The sequence below is a fragment of the Echinops telfairi genome, unplaced genomic scaffold, assembly GCF_000313985.2.
Source record: "Echinops telfairi isolate 266 unplaced genomic scaffold, ASM31398v2 ScPeMD7_7404;HRSCAF=8442, whole genome shotgun sequence".
Classification (NCBI taxonomy): Eukaryota; Metazoa; Chordata; class Mammalia; order Afrosoricida; family Tenrecidae; genus Echinops; species Echinops telfairi.
The window spans coordinates 84,690-97,797 of record NW_022111304.1 but is presented as its reverse complement, the minus strand read 5'-3'; the positions used below and the strand labels follow the sequence as shown (position 1 = coordinate 97,797).

At 36.2% G+C, this 13,108-nt stretch overlaps 1 protein-coding gene across 2 annotated transcripts; it reads right to left on the bottom strand.

Annotated features, from left to right (window-relative positions):
* Window positions 1–4,526: 4,526 nt before the first annotated feature.
* LOC101656354 (olfactory receptor 6C2) lies at window positions 4,527–10,836 on the bottom strand. Of its 2 annotated transcripts, XM_030887338.1 has the most exons (2): window positions 10,796–10,836; window positions 4,527–5,481 (listed from the first exon to the last, which is right to left on the bottom strand). In XM_030887338.1, the coding sequence occupies exons 1-2, from the start codon at window positions 10,798–10,800 to the stop codon at window positions 4,527–4,529; spliced, it is 960 nt and encodes a 319-aa protein (XP_030743198.1). In that variant the 5' UTR covers window positions 10,801–10,836. The 2 variants fall into 2 exon arrangements, with proteins under 2 accessions (XP_030743198.1, XP_004717922.2); XM_004717865.3 differs by lacking the exon at window positions 10,796–10,836 and having other exon boundaries at window positions 4,527–5,501.
* Between the last annotated feature and the right edge of the window lie 2,272 nt (window positions 10,837–13,108).

Below are 13,108 nucleotides of genomic sequence, written 5' to 3'. Positions count from 1 at the left end.
TATTTTTCTTTTGGCACTGTCCAGCTTTTAATTATATATATGATCATTGAAATGGCCATGGCTTTGGTCAATTGCACCTCAGTTGTCTAAGTAATCTCTTTGTTTTTTAAACCTTTAGTCTGATCTTTTGTAGCAGATTTTCCCATCCCATAATTTCTTTACTGCCGCTTCATGGGACACTGATTTTTGACACAAGTGGAATGAAACTAATGATCATGTCAACTTATTGTTCATGTGTGATCATTCTGTTGATAAAGGAGCTTGCAATTGACATTTTCCTTTGTTCATAGATAATAAAAGATCCACAATACCATGTGAAAACCTGCAAATGATATCTGAGATGAAGTGTACAGTAAAACTTGTCAAACTGATTGCATACTAATTGCGTATTTCGGCAAATATATATTTTATTTGAAAAGCATAGACAATAATTCTAGCCAATAGGTTTTCTCTTCTGAACGACCTGGGCTATCATTTTTCTAACAGCTTTGTATTCACTTGAGGCTTCTGTAAAGGAATGATGGGAAAAATGACAGTCAATAGCAATAGGAAGAAATCTACTAACTAAAATTTTCCCTTGGAATTGGTGATATCCATTTCAAAATAAAAATACGCACGAGGTGGGGGTTTCAATGGAATTGTGGGGAAAAAATCCATTAGCTTTTGATTCCAATTTTTCCCCACACTTTTTGAAGTTCCTTCATATTTGTGGGTTGTCAGATGCTGTTGCATCGTCTCCATGTAAATCATAATAGAACACCATCTGGCACTGTCTTTTGTAAACAACCAATGATTTTACAGAGATGAATTTTAGACATATGCATTATTTTTGGAACTTTAATTTTGAAATTAAAAATTGCTACGAAAATAATTCTATACAAAGAAATAATTATGGAAATAGTCACTGTGTATTTATGGAAATATTTCTTCTGTGCTTCTTTGTGTTGCTATATATTCATTAAGAGGGATTCACTATTATATTTGTGTTACTCCTGGAAAAAATATCAGAATAGCTAATTAGTCATCAAGAAATATTAGCTCAACAATATGTTCTTTAAAAGTCTCAAATCAAGAAGCTCAAATATTCGCTGAGAAACTGGTTGGATTAAAGTAACTAAATAGACATAGCAAAATAAAATGTGTAACCATAAATTATGCAATGTGCAATCGTCAAGGCCAAAGATTTATAATACAAAATAAATGACTGGAAAAACATAAAAATTTAAAATGGGCTGTGATCCTGTTTTTCCCCCATGTATCCCAGGTATTTCCATATGTGATCCCATATACTTCATCAATGTAATATAAATGTAATACTACTATACCAATGTTTGCCTTTCTGATTTTAATCATTGTAATTCAGCTACATAAGATATAACATACACTGTGAAAGTTAAGAATAAAAGTATATCTTTGACATATTCTCAAATAATTCTAAGAAAAAATACATGAGCCTATCGCTATCTATAGCTAAATATGTTTTATATAAATGAGTAAAGTGAGAGAGAATGATAAAAGAAATAATATGATATGTAAACAAGCAATGACTTTACAGAGATAGATTCTACACATATGCACTATTTTTGTGCTTTAATTTTGGATTTACAAAATGTACCAAAAATAGTCTTATACAAAATGATAATTATGGGAATATGATTCACTGTGTATTTATGGAAACATTTCTTCTGTGCTAAACATACTCATAATTTTAAGGAAAAATGCTCTGTTATCAAATTATTAGAAGTATGAGCTAAACTTCACTGAAACATTACTTTATTATTATTCTCTTTTTAGTAATAAATCATTATTAGATTTAATTTGTCCTCATTCACTTATATTTTCCTTGGCTTTCGGTAAACTTTCCAGAATGTCATTAGAGTAGAATATTTCAGTGACAATATTTTTAACGGTACAATACTCTTATAAAAGTCTTCTAAAGACTTAGTAGGGTAATCATTACATATTAGGTTGCTAACCAGAAGGTCAGAAGTTTGACACCAGCAACTGCTCTGTGGGAGAAAGATGAAGATTTCTGCTCCATATAGTTACACCCTTAGGAGCCCACAGGGCCAGTTCTACCATGTTCTGCAGGGTCACTATGGCAGTGAGCTTGGTTTAGTGTTCAAATACTATCCTTATAAAGCATTTCACTTGAAGCATTCATCTATACAGTGAATCCTCGCCACTTCGCGCTTCTACTTCCGCGGCTTCACTCTATCACGGTTTTTGCGTAACAGCGCATGCTCTGTCATTACTGCCACTGATTGGCTCATACTGTACACGCTTGATGCCATAAATAATATAATAAATAATAAATAATAATTGTAACGTCCAAAATGTTTTACTGTAGTTTCCCTTTTTCGTTTAATAAATTGGGTAATACGAGTGTAATGGTGACTAAAGGGTGTTTTTCATGTCCTCTATGCTCTAACTATGAAAATACTTGATTTACAAATAAGGAATCCTACTTTGCGGAATTTCATTTATCACGGTAGGGTCTAGAACCGATTAACCGCAATAAACGAGGGTTCACTGTACTTTGTTTTAGATTTAAGCATTCATCTATATTTCTACTGAAAATTGGTCTTGATATCTCAATAAGAAAGAGTTATGACTTTTTCTAGGATTTGTTATGACCCATTAATATTATTTGACCACATGTCCATCAAGTCATTGGCAAGTCACAGGGACCCACTATGCCACCAGGACTAGGTCTTACCACACTAGAACACTCATTTACTTAAGCTGTGGTTCAAACAAAAAGGGGTTCATAAATGGTCATAGCAGCAGCATCCGTATCGCTGAGAAATAGACTTTACCCACTTTACTATCAAATGATGAATGGAGTAACAACATATGATTTATCTACAATGGAATAGTATTTTGACATAAAACGAATGAACTACTGACACATACCATAACATGAATGAACCTTGACAACTTATACTAAAACAAACACAACAGACCATGTGTTGCTTGATTGTACTTATATTAAATATGCAGAGAGGCAGATTCATGAGTCCAGGAGAAGGCAGCAGAGATCTAGAGTGGTGGTGATGTTCTTGAACAAAGCCCAGGAGAGAGCCAGGGACTGGGGTCATTTTGTGATTTGCAGAGGGATGCTGTCTTTTTCTGTGGAGACACTAAGATCTATCTCACCTAGATTATGCTTTTGTTAATGTGATCAAGCAGGGAATTATTTTACTACTTGCTAAGCAATCCTTTCTAAGACTAACTGTGGGAAAGTCAGAATTAGAGTACTAATAGAGTGTATGAAAATATCGGGCACCACTTTCCTTACTCCTTTTACATTTACAGGAAATTTAAGGCATATCTGTTGTTTTGCAACTGGTGCTTGCTGGGGCTTGATGTCTGGGGGGAGAAAAAACAAAACATAATCTGAAAAATGTTCCTTTGAAAGCTACATTCCCTTTAACTCTGCATGGGTCCACGGGGTATTTCTTAAATCTTCAGTGCCCACAGAATGCTGGGTCATTTCATGACGCTGTAACTGACCAATTGGTTACTCGGAATGGTAACTGGGTTGAAGTAAAATAATTGCTTCTGTGTGACAGCTTAAGACTGCAGGAGGTTGTCAGAACTGAGATTATTTTTAGAGGAAATGTTTTCTTGAATATATAAAATAAATGGTAACTATAAGAGTTTGGAGGAGTGGGTTTTGCATTGAAGTTCCGATTTCTAGCTTCTGGAATCACATTAAACATTACATTCTCATGGGTTTAATAAAGAAAAATAAATAAAGAGCCCCTCAAACTCATTGCCATTGAGTCATTTCTGACTCATTGCGACCCTATAGACCAGAGTGAACTGGCCCTGTGGGTTTCCAAGACTTCACTCTTTATGGAACTTTAGAGAAAGTCTCATCTTCTCCTTCTAAGCATGTAGTGGTTTCGAATTGCTGGCTTGTGTTTAGCAACTCAACATACAATCTACTATGGTGCACCGGTTAAAAGTTGCTGTTCGGTGTCCTTGAGTAGTTTCTCATAGTCGGGACCCTCTATACAGCAGAATGGAACACCACTCAATCTTGTGCCTTCCTCATAAACGCTCTTAACTTTGAGCCCATTGCTGCAGTCACCTGTCAATCCAGCTTGTTGACATCCCACATCCACCACCCCATTCCCCCCCCCCCCCCCCCCCACTACTCTACTCTACCCAGCATGCTGACCTTCTCCAGGACTGTTCTCTCCTGACAAAATGTCCGAAGCATATAAGATCTTGCCATTCTTGCCTCTAAGAAGTACTATGGCCTTACTTCTTCCAAGATAACATCACTATCTTGGTAATATATTTTTGACATTCATAGTGAGGGAAAACATCAAGCATGGTATTAGCCTGAAACAAGGAGAACTTGACTATAACCAAAAATAGATGTGCAACTAAAAGATTTTGAGAAAATTCATATGACTAAATTACACTCAGCAAGCAATGAAATAAATTAGAAGTTGTAGCAAACGTATTTAGGGGAATTTCTTCTTTCATTTCACTCTGGCTTATCAAATCATTTACTTTTTTGAGAGAAAGACAATCTTCTTTAAGGAGTCGTTGAATGCTTGCTGCACTTGCTTGTTCCTCAGGGTGTAGATGAAGGGGTTCAATAAGGGAGCAACAGAAGTTGTGAGCACCGAAACTCCTTTATTTATGGCTACTTCTTCCTTTGCAGAAGGCTTAACGTAGATGAAGATACAGCTCCCGTAAGCTATAGAAACCACAATCATGTGAGATGAGCAGGTAGAAAAGGCCTTTTTTCTTTGTTGGGCAGAAGGAAATCTTAGAATTGTCCTGATGATGTATGTGTAGGACAGGAATACACACACGAGGGTAATAATGAGTGCAAATATAGCCACAAGTATGATTAGCTGTTCAATTAACCAAGTATCTGAGCATGAGATCTTAAGGAGGGGACCTGCATCACAGCTAAAATGATCAATAGCATTGGAATCACAGAAGTCCAGCTGGAGACCCAAGAGAAGAGGAGGTACAATGATTACCAAACCAGCTGCCCAACAGCAGAGGACTAAGATGATACACACTCTGTTGCTCATGATGGTCATGTAATGAAGGGGTTTACAGATGGCCACGTAGCGGTCATAGGACATAGCTGCCAGGAGAAAAAATTCTGTTGCTCCAAAGAGAATCACAAAAAATATTTGACTTGCACAAGCATTATATGTAACAGTATTGTCCCCAGTCGATATACTATAAAGAAATCTAGGAATACAAACCGTGGTGAATGAGACTTCTAAAAAGGAGAAATTTCTTAGAAAAAAGTACATAGGAGTCTTCAGGTGAGAGTCCACGAGAGTGAGGGTGATAATAGTCAGGTTCCCGGTGACACTCAACAGGTACGTGAGGAACAGAAACGTAAACAGCAGAGCTTTCATTTTGGGGTCATCTGTCAACCCCAGCAGGATGAATGTGGTTATAACTGTGTGATTCCTCATCATTGACAGTTGATGGCTTCCCGATCTGCATATGAAAATCAAAGAGACCTTAGGAGGAGGCATCTCGTCAAATTCTATGTAAAGAGTAGCCCTGTATATAAAAGTCAGACAAACTTGATAAATTTATCAAGTGAGGGAGGGGTGGGAGGTAAGGCATGAAGAGGAGGTGATACCAATGGCTCAAGTTGAAGGAACATATTTTGAAAATGATGGCAACATATTGACAAGTGTGCTCGATATAATTGATGGATGGATTGTTATAAGAGTTGTAAGAGCTTCCAAATAAATGGATTTATATTAACAAAAAAGTCAGACAAAGTTAAACATATTTCTTTTTCTCCCTTAACATCATGATGAATATCACCTCTATTCCAATAGTCTTCCTGAATTGTACATGTAGTCTGGGGAGCTGAGAGTTTAAAATAGTTTCATTTTATTGTAAAACAATCCAACCTTATCTATAATCATTTATTGACATTCAAAATATAGAAACATACCTTAATATTTATGACATATTACATGGATTGAAATAACCAATAGAAAAGGTGATGCCACTCCCTGGATACTAAAATTCTTTTGCATAACATGAGCCATAAATATAGCACATAAGTAGGTGATGAATAACGTGATTTATCTTCAGTTGTATATCAAAGGATTATGTGAAGGATAAGATTCTCATCTGGAAAACAAGCAAATGACAATGACAATATAAAACACTAGACCCTGAGACTTATTTCTTTATCAAGCCCTGCTTAATATCCTTTCTTCTTACCACTAGAGTACTATGGATTGCTCTATGACTAGTTTACCTCTATTCACTGCCATTGAGCTGCGTCCGACTCACAGTAACTCTAAAGGACGGGGTAGAGCTGCTTCTCATGGCTTCAGAGACTACAGAAAGCATCACATTCTCACTTGGAATAGCTTGTGGCTTTGAACCATTGACCTGTGGTTAGCAGCCCAATGCTGAGCCCATGACCTTACCAGCCTCCTTATTTTACCCGTGTGTATAAATACGTGTTCACTTATTTATGAAAAGGAATATCTGCACGTATTTTCCTGCTGTAGTTCAATTAGTTGAGTCTGCCCCCTTTCCCCCAAAAGCCCTTGAAAGTAGAACTACATTTAATATCACAAACTATATTTTTCTGGGCTGTGATTCTTTTACATTGTGTTTTAAATTCCATTGAAAACACAGGGTTTGTTTACTTCCTTATCTTACTCCTGCTCAATATCGGCTTGGATTCATTGCAGTCTTACTCTCATTTCCATCCCCATCCCCTTCTCTACAATGGCATCATTGTACTTGGCACTAAGTGCGTTTCATTTTCTTCTTGCCTGACATACCAACAGGGTTCCCTGCCATCATTCTTGTTTCCTTCTCACGTTAGATCTCTTGTTCTAAGGGACCTACACAGAGTTCTCTCTCTGTTTATCTAGTATGCTATCTGAGACTTCTCCCTGCATGGTCTGTTTTTGTACATCTTATTCTACACTATGCAAAGGTAATTTTGACAATTATTATATATTTGGGGAAATCTAGAGACCAAACATTTTTCACATAAGAACTATTAGTTAAGTGTTCATCATCAATTACATTTGCTATTATTGGTAAGCAATATCTAGTTAGCTCTAATTCATATGGCTGTGTGCACAGCAGGATAAAGCACAACCGGGTCGTTCATTAGACATTTGTAGCCCATTCATATTCTATGTTCTTAAAATCAAGTCATTGTTCCATCCCACCCTCCAAGCCTTGTTCTCTTCCAGTGTCATCTATATCTGGTTCAAGCACCATGTCTCTTACATGTCTTGCAAGACCATACACAAACAAAATGTAAAGAATCGCCCCTGCCTCAACTGTCATTACTTCCTTATCTTTATTCTTCATACACCAAGTTCTACTAACAATTAATATTATCATAATGAATTTATTCTCTATGACACCTAATAAGCATACCGAATCATTCTAGCCTCTTTGGACTGGCTGATGTTTATTAGTCTCGTGATTTGACATTTTAGGCATCAATTTTGGAGGTAGACCTTCAGTTTCTGATGCTGCATATGTGAGATTATGCTACAGAGTGCTTAAGACATCTGTTGATTATTACACTTTAGATTTCATTGCATTGCATTATAATCTACAGTCCGCTTCTCTAAACTTCTGCACAGTAAAGACTTTGTTTTACACATCCTAAGACGCCTCTTTCTGACATATATGGGGTCTTTAATAAAATGCAATCTGAAAAAAATGGAACAGAGTCAACAGACATACTTGTTTGCATGATATTGATGAGTTACAGCTAAAGTTATTTGTACAATGATATAATTAAAGGGAGGATAGAATGGATCCTCTTGGTCTCCTATTCGATTTGGGTCTTCGTACAAACACTTGCCAAAAGTATAGGCACATTTTTGACAAAAGGGCAGTTTGTCCCCATGACCCATGCTATTTTCATATAAACCCCCAACTACCCTTTACTTGTCTCCTCAAGTGGACTGGCTGTGTATGCTGATTTCATATTGAGTTAGTTAATTGTGCCAACCTGGCCGATAAACACATGTGGAGCTAATTGAAAGGCGGAGGGATAAATGGGTGGTGAGCCTCGCCTTTCTAGTTCTCAGGTCTCTTGCTTTGTGATGGTCTCACCAGGGTGCAGCTGCCTTAGCAGTTTCCTGCTTCAGCCTGCAAGATTGACTTCCTACAAGACATCCCCAAGGAGAAGCCACATGGACCTATCCCGAAGCAGCCCTGGGTGCTGGAGCAGCCGTGTGGAGACCCCTGCCACGGCTGAGATGCTTATTCGTTCACCAACTCAGCTTTCCTCCTACAATCAGCATCATTGCCTCTGTTTTGTGAGGTGGAGGACTTTGTGGACTGGTGTTGGGTTAATGGGTTAATGTTGGACTTGGGGCTTGGGCAGCATTGGGTTGGGATGTTTTCGTGATGCACACTTTCTTTACATAAAACTCTCTTCTACATGAATTGATGTGGATTTGTTTCTCTAAAGGACCTAGACTAATACACATAGTATGCTCTACTCTGACATTTTCTTTGTCTAAAGAACCTTCCTGAAGAATGAAACCCCTGGAGCCTTCTCTCTCCTCCTTTCTATTAAAGCATGTGAACTGTACTCTACGGCAGGATTTGCTACCACACAGCTATTGGGAAATGTGAGACAAACTATTTTCAGTGGGGAAAAAATGCCAAGCTCTTTCTATTATGATCCAGCCATATTCACTGGAGTTATTCATGTAGTGTTTCTTCTTCTTTCTCTCCCCTCTTCCTCTCCTTCTCCCTCTCTTCCTTCTTCACCTTCTTCCTTCTTTTTCCCATTCTATGTTTATTCCATTCTGTTTCCTCTAGAAACACACGCATTTGACTAAGTTATTTAATATGTGGAACTTTGTGAGTCAGAATATCAAGGATGCCTATCACAAACATAGATTTATCTGGCTTAGTCAAATCTAATAAAGGTTAGCCAGATGGTGGGGAATGTAATGGGTGGATAAATATTTTAACATGCATATTTATGTTTCAGGACAATATAGGCAAGTAAGAAAAGTTATTTCCCCACTCTGATATCACCGCCACTACCTTACATCAATGCTCTCCCTTAAATCATATAGCACATGTAATACATTTATATATTTACATTATAATTTCAGATAAAATTGAAAGATTTCTAAAATATTAATTAACTTATTTTCTTGTATAATGAGTCTTATATAAGAGGGGGGCTTCAAAATGTTCCTCCAAATAACATAATTCCATTGTTTGCAAACTCTCTGAAGTCCTTCCTATTCTTCAGACTCTGTAATTATGTAGAAACAACAAGTCCTCAGCCAGTACTAATGGCTTATAATGTTAGCTATGAAAATACGTTCCACCTGAAACCAGAGTCCCTAGGGTCCCTGATATTACTCCATAACTGAGAGAAATAGCTTCCCAGGAGATAACATTTACTCTGTTTGGGAATGATTTTTTTCATTTAATTTACTTTAAAATACTTCCTGGTAATTAATTACATGTAGCCTGTGGGTTTAAAAAAAGAAAGAAAGAAATCCTCCTTTTCTATGGCTATGCACCTTTGTAACATTGCTGAGGGATAATGATGAGGCCCTTCTTGGGTTTAAGGAATCATAAGAGCAATATGGAAACTTACACAGAAGACAAATGTTATGAATGAAAAATCTTAAAGGAAAGAGTACAGGCCAGGTATGGTTATGATGATGATCCTAAGGAAGTACACTAGTCAACATTGTAGAGCTACAGCTTAGTAAATACACTAACTTTATAATGAAATTGAAATTTGCCCAGAAATCCATAAATTACCTAAACTATTTTCTTTGCTAGTGTCTCACACTAATAAGCAGCTAACACAATGAGAGAAAAAGAGCTCTTTATTTTGAAACTTCATGAGGTTGCTCACCTCCATCTAATCCTATTTCTCTTACACAAATTCTATATTTCCATTGTTAGATGAAATCAATGTATTAATGGTTTCTCTCCCTGGTGGTTAAAACAATGTGTTTATACTATGTCTTATTTGTTTATTTTGGTTTTAGCTAAGAACTAATTCTCCTTCAATTACTTTAGGATCGCAAACAGTTGAATAAATAAAAAAGACTTTGATAAAACAAAGTATTAACATCCTTGCTTTCATCATTTTCAAATTTCTCCACAAATATACCTGAACAAAAAATGCCTTAGTGAAATCTTTGCTAATTCTGTACAGATCTTTGTGAGGGAAGGTACATAAATATGTACATTTCTGCTCTCTAACTTATTACATATATACATGTCTGCTCCCTAACTTATTACTCTATTTAGAGTAATTGTCTCAATTAAATATTAAGAGAACATTTTTGTTGGTCTAATAACAACCCAGGAGAGATCGAATTATTGATTCATATTTTACTTTTTCATCATAAAATAAACAACAGAAATAGTCAATGTAGAAAAGGATACTAAATTCAATCTCATTTCCTTCAAGTCAATTCTGACTCACAAAAGGCCTATAAGACAGAGTAGAACTGGATGCAAGGGTTTCCAGTGCTGAAAGCCTTTAAGGAAGCACACAGCACACCTCCCTTGGTAGAGGCTGATGAGGTCAGTCAGACTTTCAGTTAAAAGCTAAGAGCTTTAAACACTATGCCATCAATACTCCCAGAGAGGCTGAAGATCAATAACGCTCAACTTGTAAGCTATGGATCATTTTAAAGGGTATACAATATAGTAACTTAGGAGGTATATTCTTGTTCATCCCCCAAATTGCACTGCATGGGTGACTGCTTCTGGATGTATAGACATAGCTCCGACTATACACTCCATTTGTGAAAGTTCTGTTGAATAACTTTATAAATTATCTAATACATTCATATATTTAATAATTGAAACAATCGTAAGTAATCATAGTACAGAAGAAAATACCAACAGATATTTCATTCCCTTACATCTCAAAAGGAAAGTTAATTTTCCTACCTACCTTATGTTACTTACAGTTTTGGTCATTTTTCATGGTTTCCGCATGCAGCTTCTTACTGTGGTTCACTAGGGAGAGGTTCAGAAGCATGGCTGTGCATGGCTCAGCCACTGTCATCAGCGGATACTTACTCTCCAGGCGTCTCCTGGAGATGCAACGGTTCCTCTCAGTTCCCATGTTCATATCAGAATAATTCTCCTTAGATACACGGTGCTATTTAAAGCTTAGGAAACTCTTTTCTTTGCTCTGTGTCATGACAGGAAGAAAGTTCAATGGAAGGAAGAAGAAAAGAACTTTATCTGCAAATTCTGAGCTGGGAGTTCACTTTCTTGTACTAAAAAAATAACAATGTTATTTATGTTCTGCTCGGTTTTCCAGAGGCGCCCTGGGATCACCAGGGTGAATAAGGTACAGAATCCTTTGTGGCCCAGTTCAAACTTTACTAATGAGCCCGTTGGCAAAGCAGGAAAAATTGGTAGCAGCGGGGACACTGTCCTTTGAGAGAGTCGAGTGGGATGACAGCATCAGTCAGAGACTAGGTGCCTATCCTAATGGGGGGGAAGGGGGGAGGGAGAATGAAACAAACAATAGCACTAGTCTGATTCAATTTTTTACTACAGTCTTAAGAATGTTTCTAAAAGAGTATTTTGAAATTCTTGTTACTTTTAAAACCCAAATATTTTTGCTTAACCTAATATCTATCCTGTGATGAAAAATAAATCAGGTGTTGCGATGGCATTGGCTCCAAATCATTATGAACATGGCTTGTGTCTGCCTACTCTAAAGTGTAGCAGTTTGAACAGAGTCCGTTTAGTCACTGAAAGAGCGTGGCAATCTGCTCATGTATATATTACAAATGAAAAAAGCCATGGAATGGTTCTCCTCTAAAAATATGAGGTGTTGTGACTCTGATCTAATAGTGGTTAAATATCTATTAAATATTAAAACAAACATTGAGAAACAGTTACTATATATTCAGGGACTTTGTCAATTTAGACTCCATAAATCACAAGATCAATTATCTACATTTATTAAATTGGAAAGCATGCACATTTCAGACATACGGTTTATTTAGCCTACAAGAAAATGTCTTGCAAGAACTTAGTTAAAAAATTACTTTCAAAAATAATTTTTACAAGTGAGGATTATTAATCTCATTGATCCTACTTTGGCATCTCTGCCTCTGAAAATTTTGAAAGCACTGTATTAAAAATACGTATATATTTCAACTCAGCTGAGGATATTCTGAGAGTTTGTAAAGTTAGGAATTGGAGTGATGGGTAAAAGAAATGTTGCTTTTTTATCATTTAAATAAAGGGAGATAAAAATCACAGTATCTTGGACATGAGAAGACTATTTCAAAATGTAGAGAAAATCTGAAGGGTGAAATGAAAACTACTACAAGGTTTATGTTTTTGTAGAACTATATCAGAGCTCATGACTAACATGATTTTTCACGATTAAGAAAGATTTTATATACAGTCAGAAGTAGCAAAAAATGCTCCTGATACCCGATGCTTGGATAAAAGTACTCCTTTATCTATTCTTGTATTACATTGTCATGGCCTTGGTGAATTTCCTTTCTGTAGTTTCATTTTATTTTTAACTAAGGCAATATATTCATTTTTAATTTTCAGTGAAAAAATAAATGTAATTTGTATACTATGTAGTTTGTTCTATTTTAGGAATAGGCTGTTGACATGACAATAAATATTCAATTTTTTTATCTGAAGCATAGAAAAGAATCAAAACGGTGAATTTGATTGAGAAATATAACAATCGTGACTATTTAGGTTGAGTTTGGGATAAGAGTGAATCATGGTAAGTCATACTATCTAGCTTACTCCTAAACATGTTATCGTAAATCCTCACTTCCTTAGTTCCTCTGTCTTTGTTTTGTTTTGTACATCTAACCAGACCCTTGGTGGAGAAAAGGGTTAACTGTTGAATTGTACTTAGGCTTGCCATGAGTTGGAATCAGTTCGATGGAAAATTACAACATGAAGTATATTGATAGATTTACTACCTCTCATAAATATTTTTGCTTTTAGAAACTCTCTTGAACTTGAGAAATATACTTTATGTTAAGTAATCTTTATTCTCATCAGTTCTAAATGATTTTCTCATGCATTTCCAAATATATAATATTATCAGTAA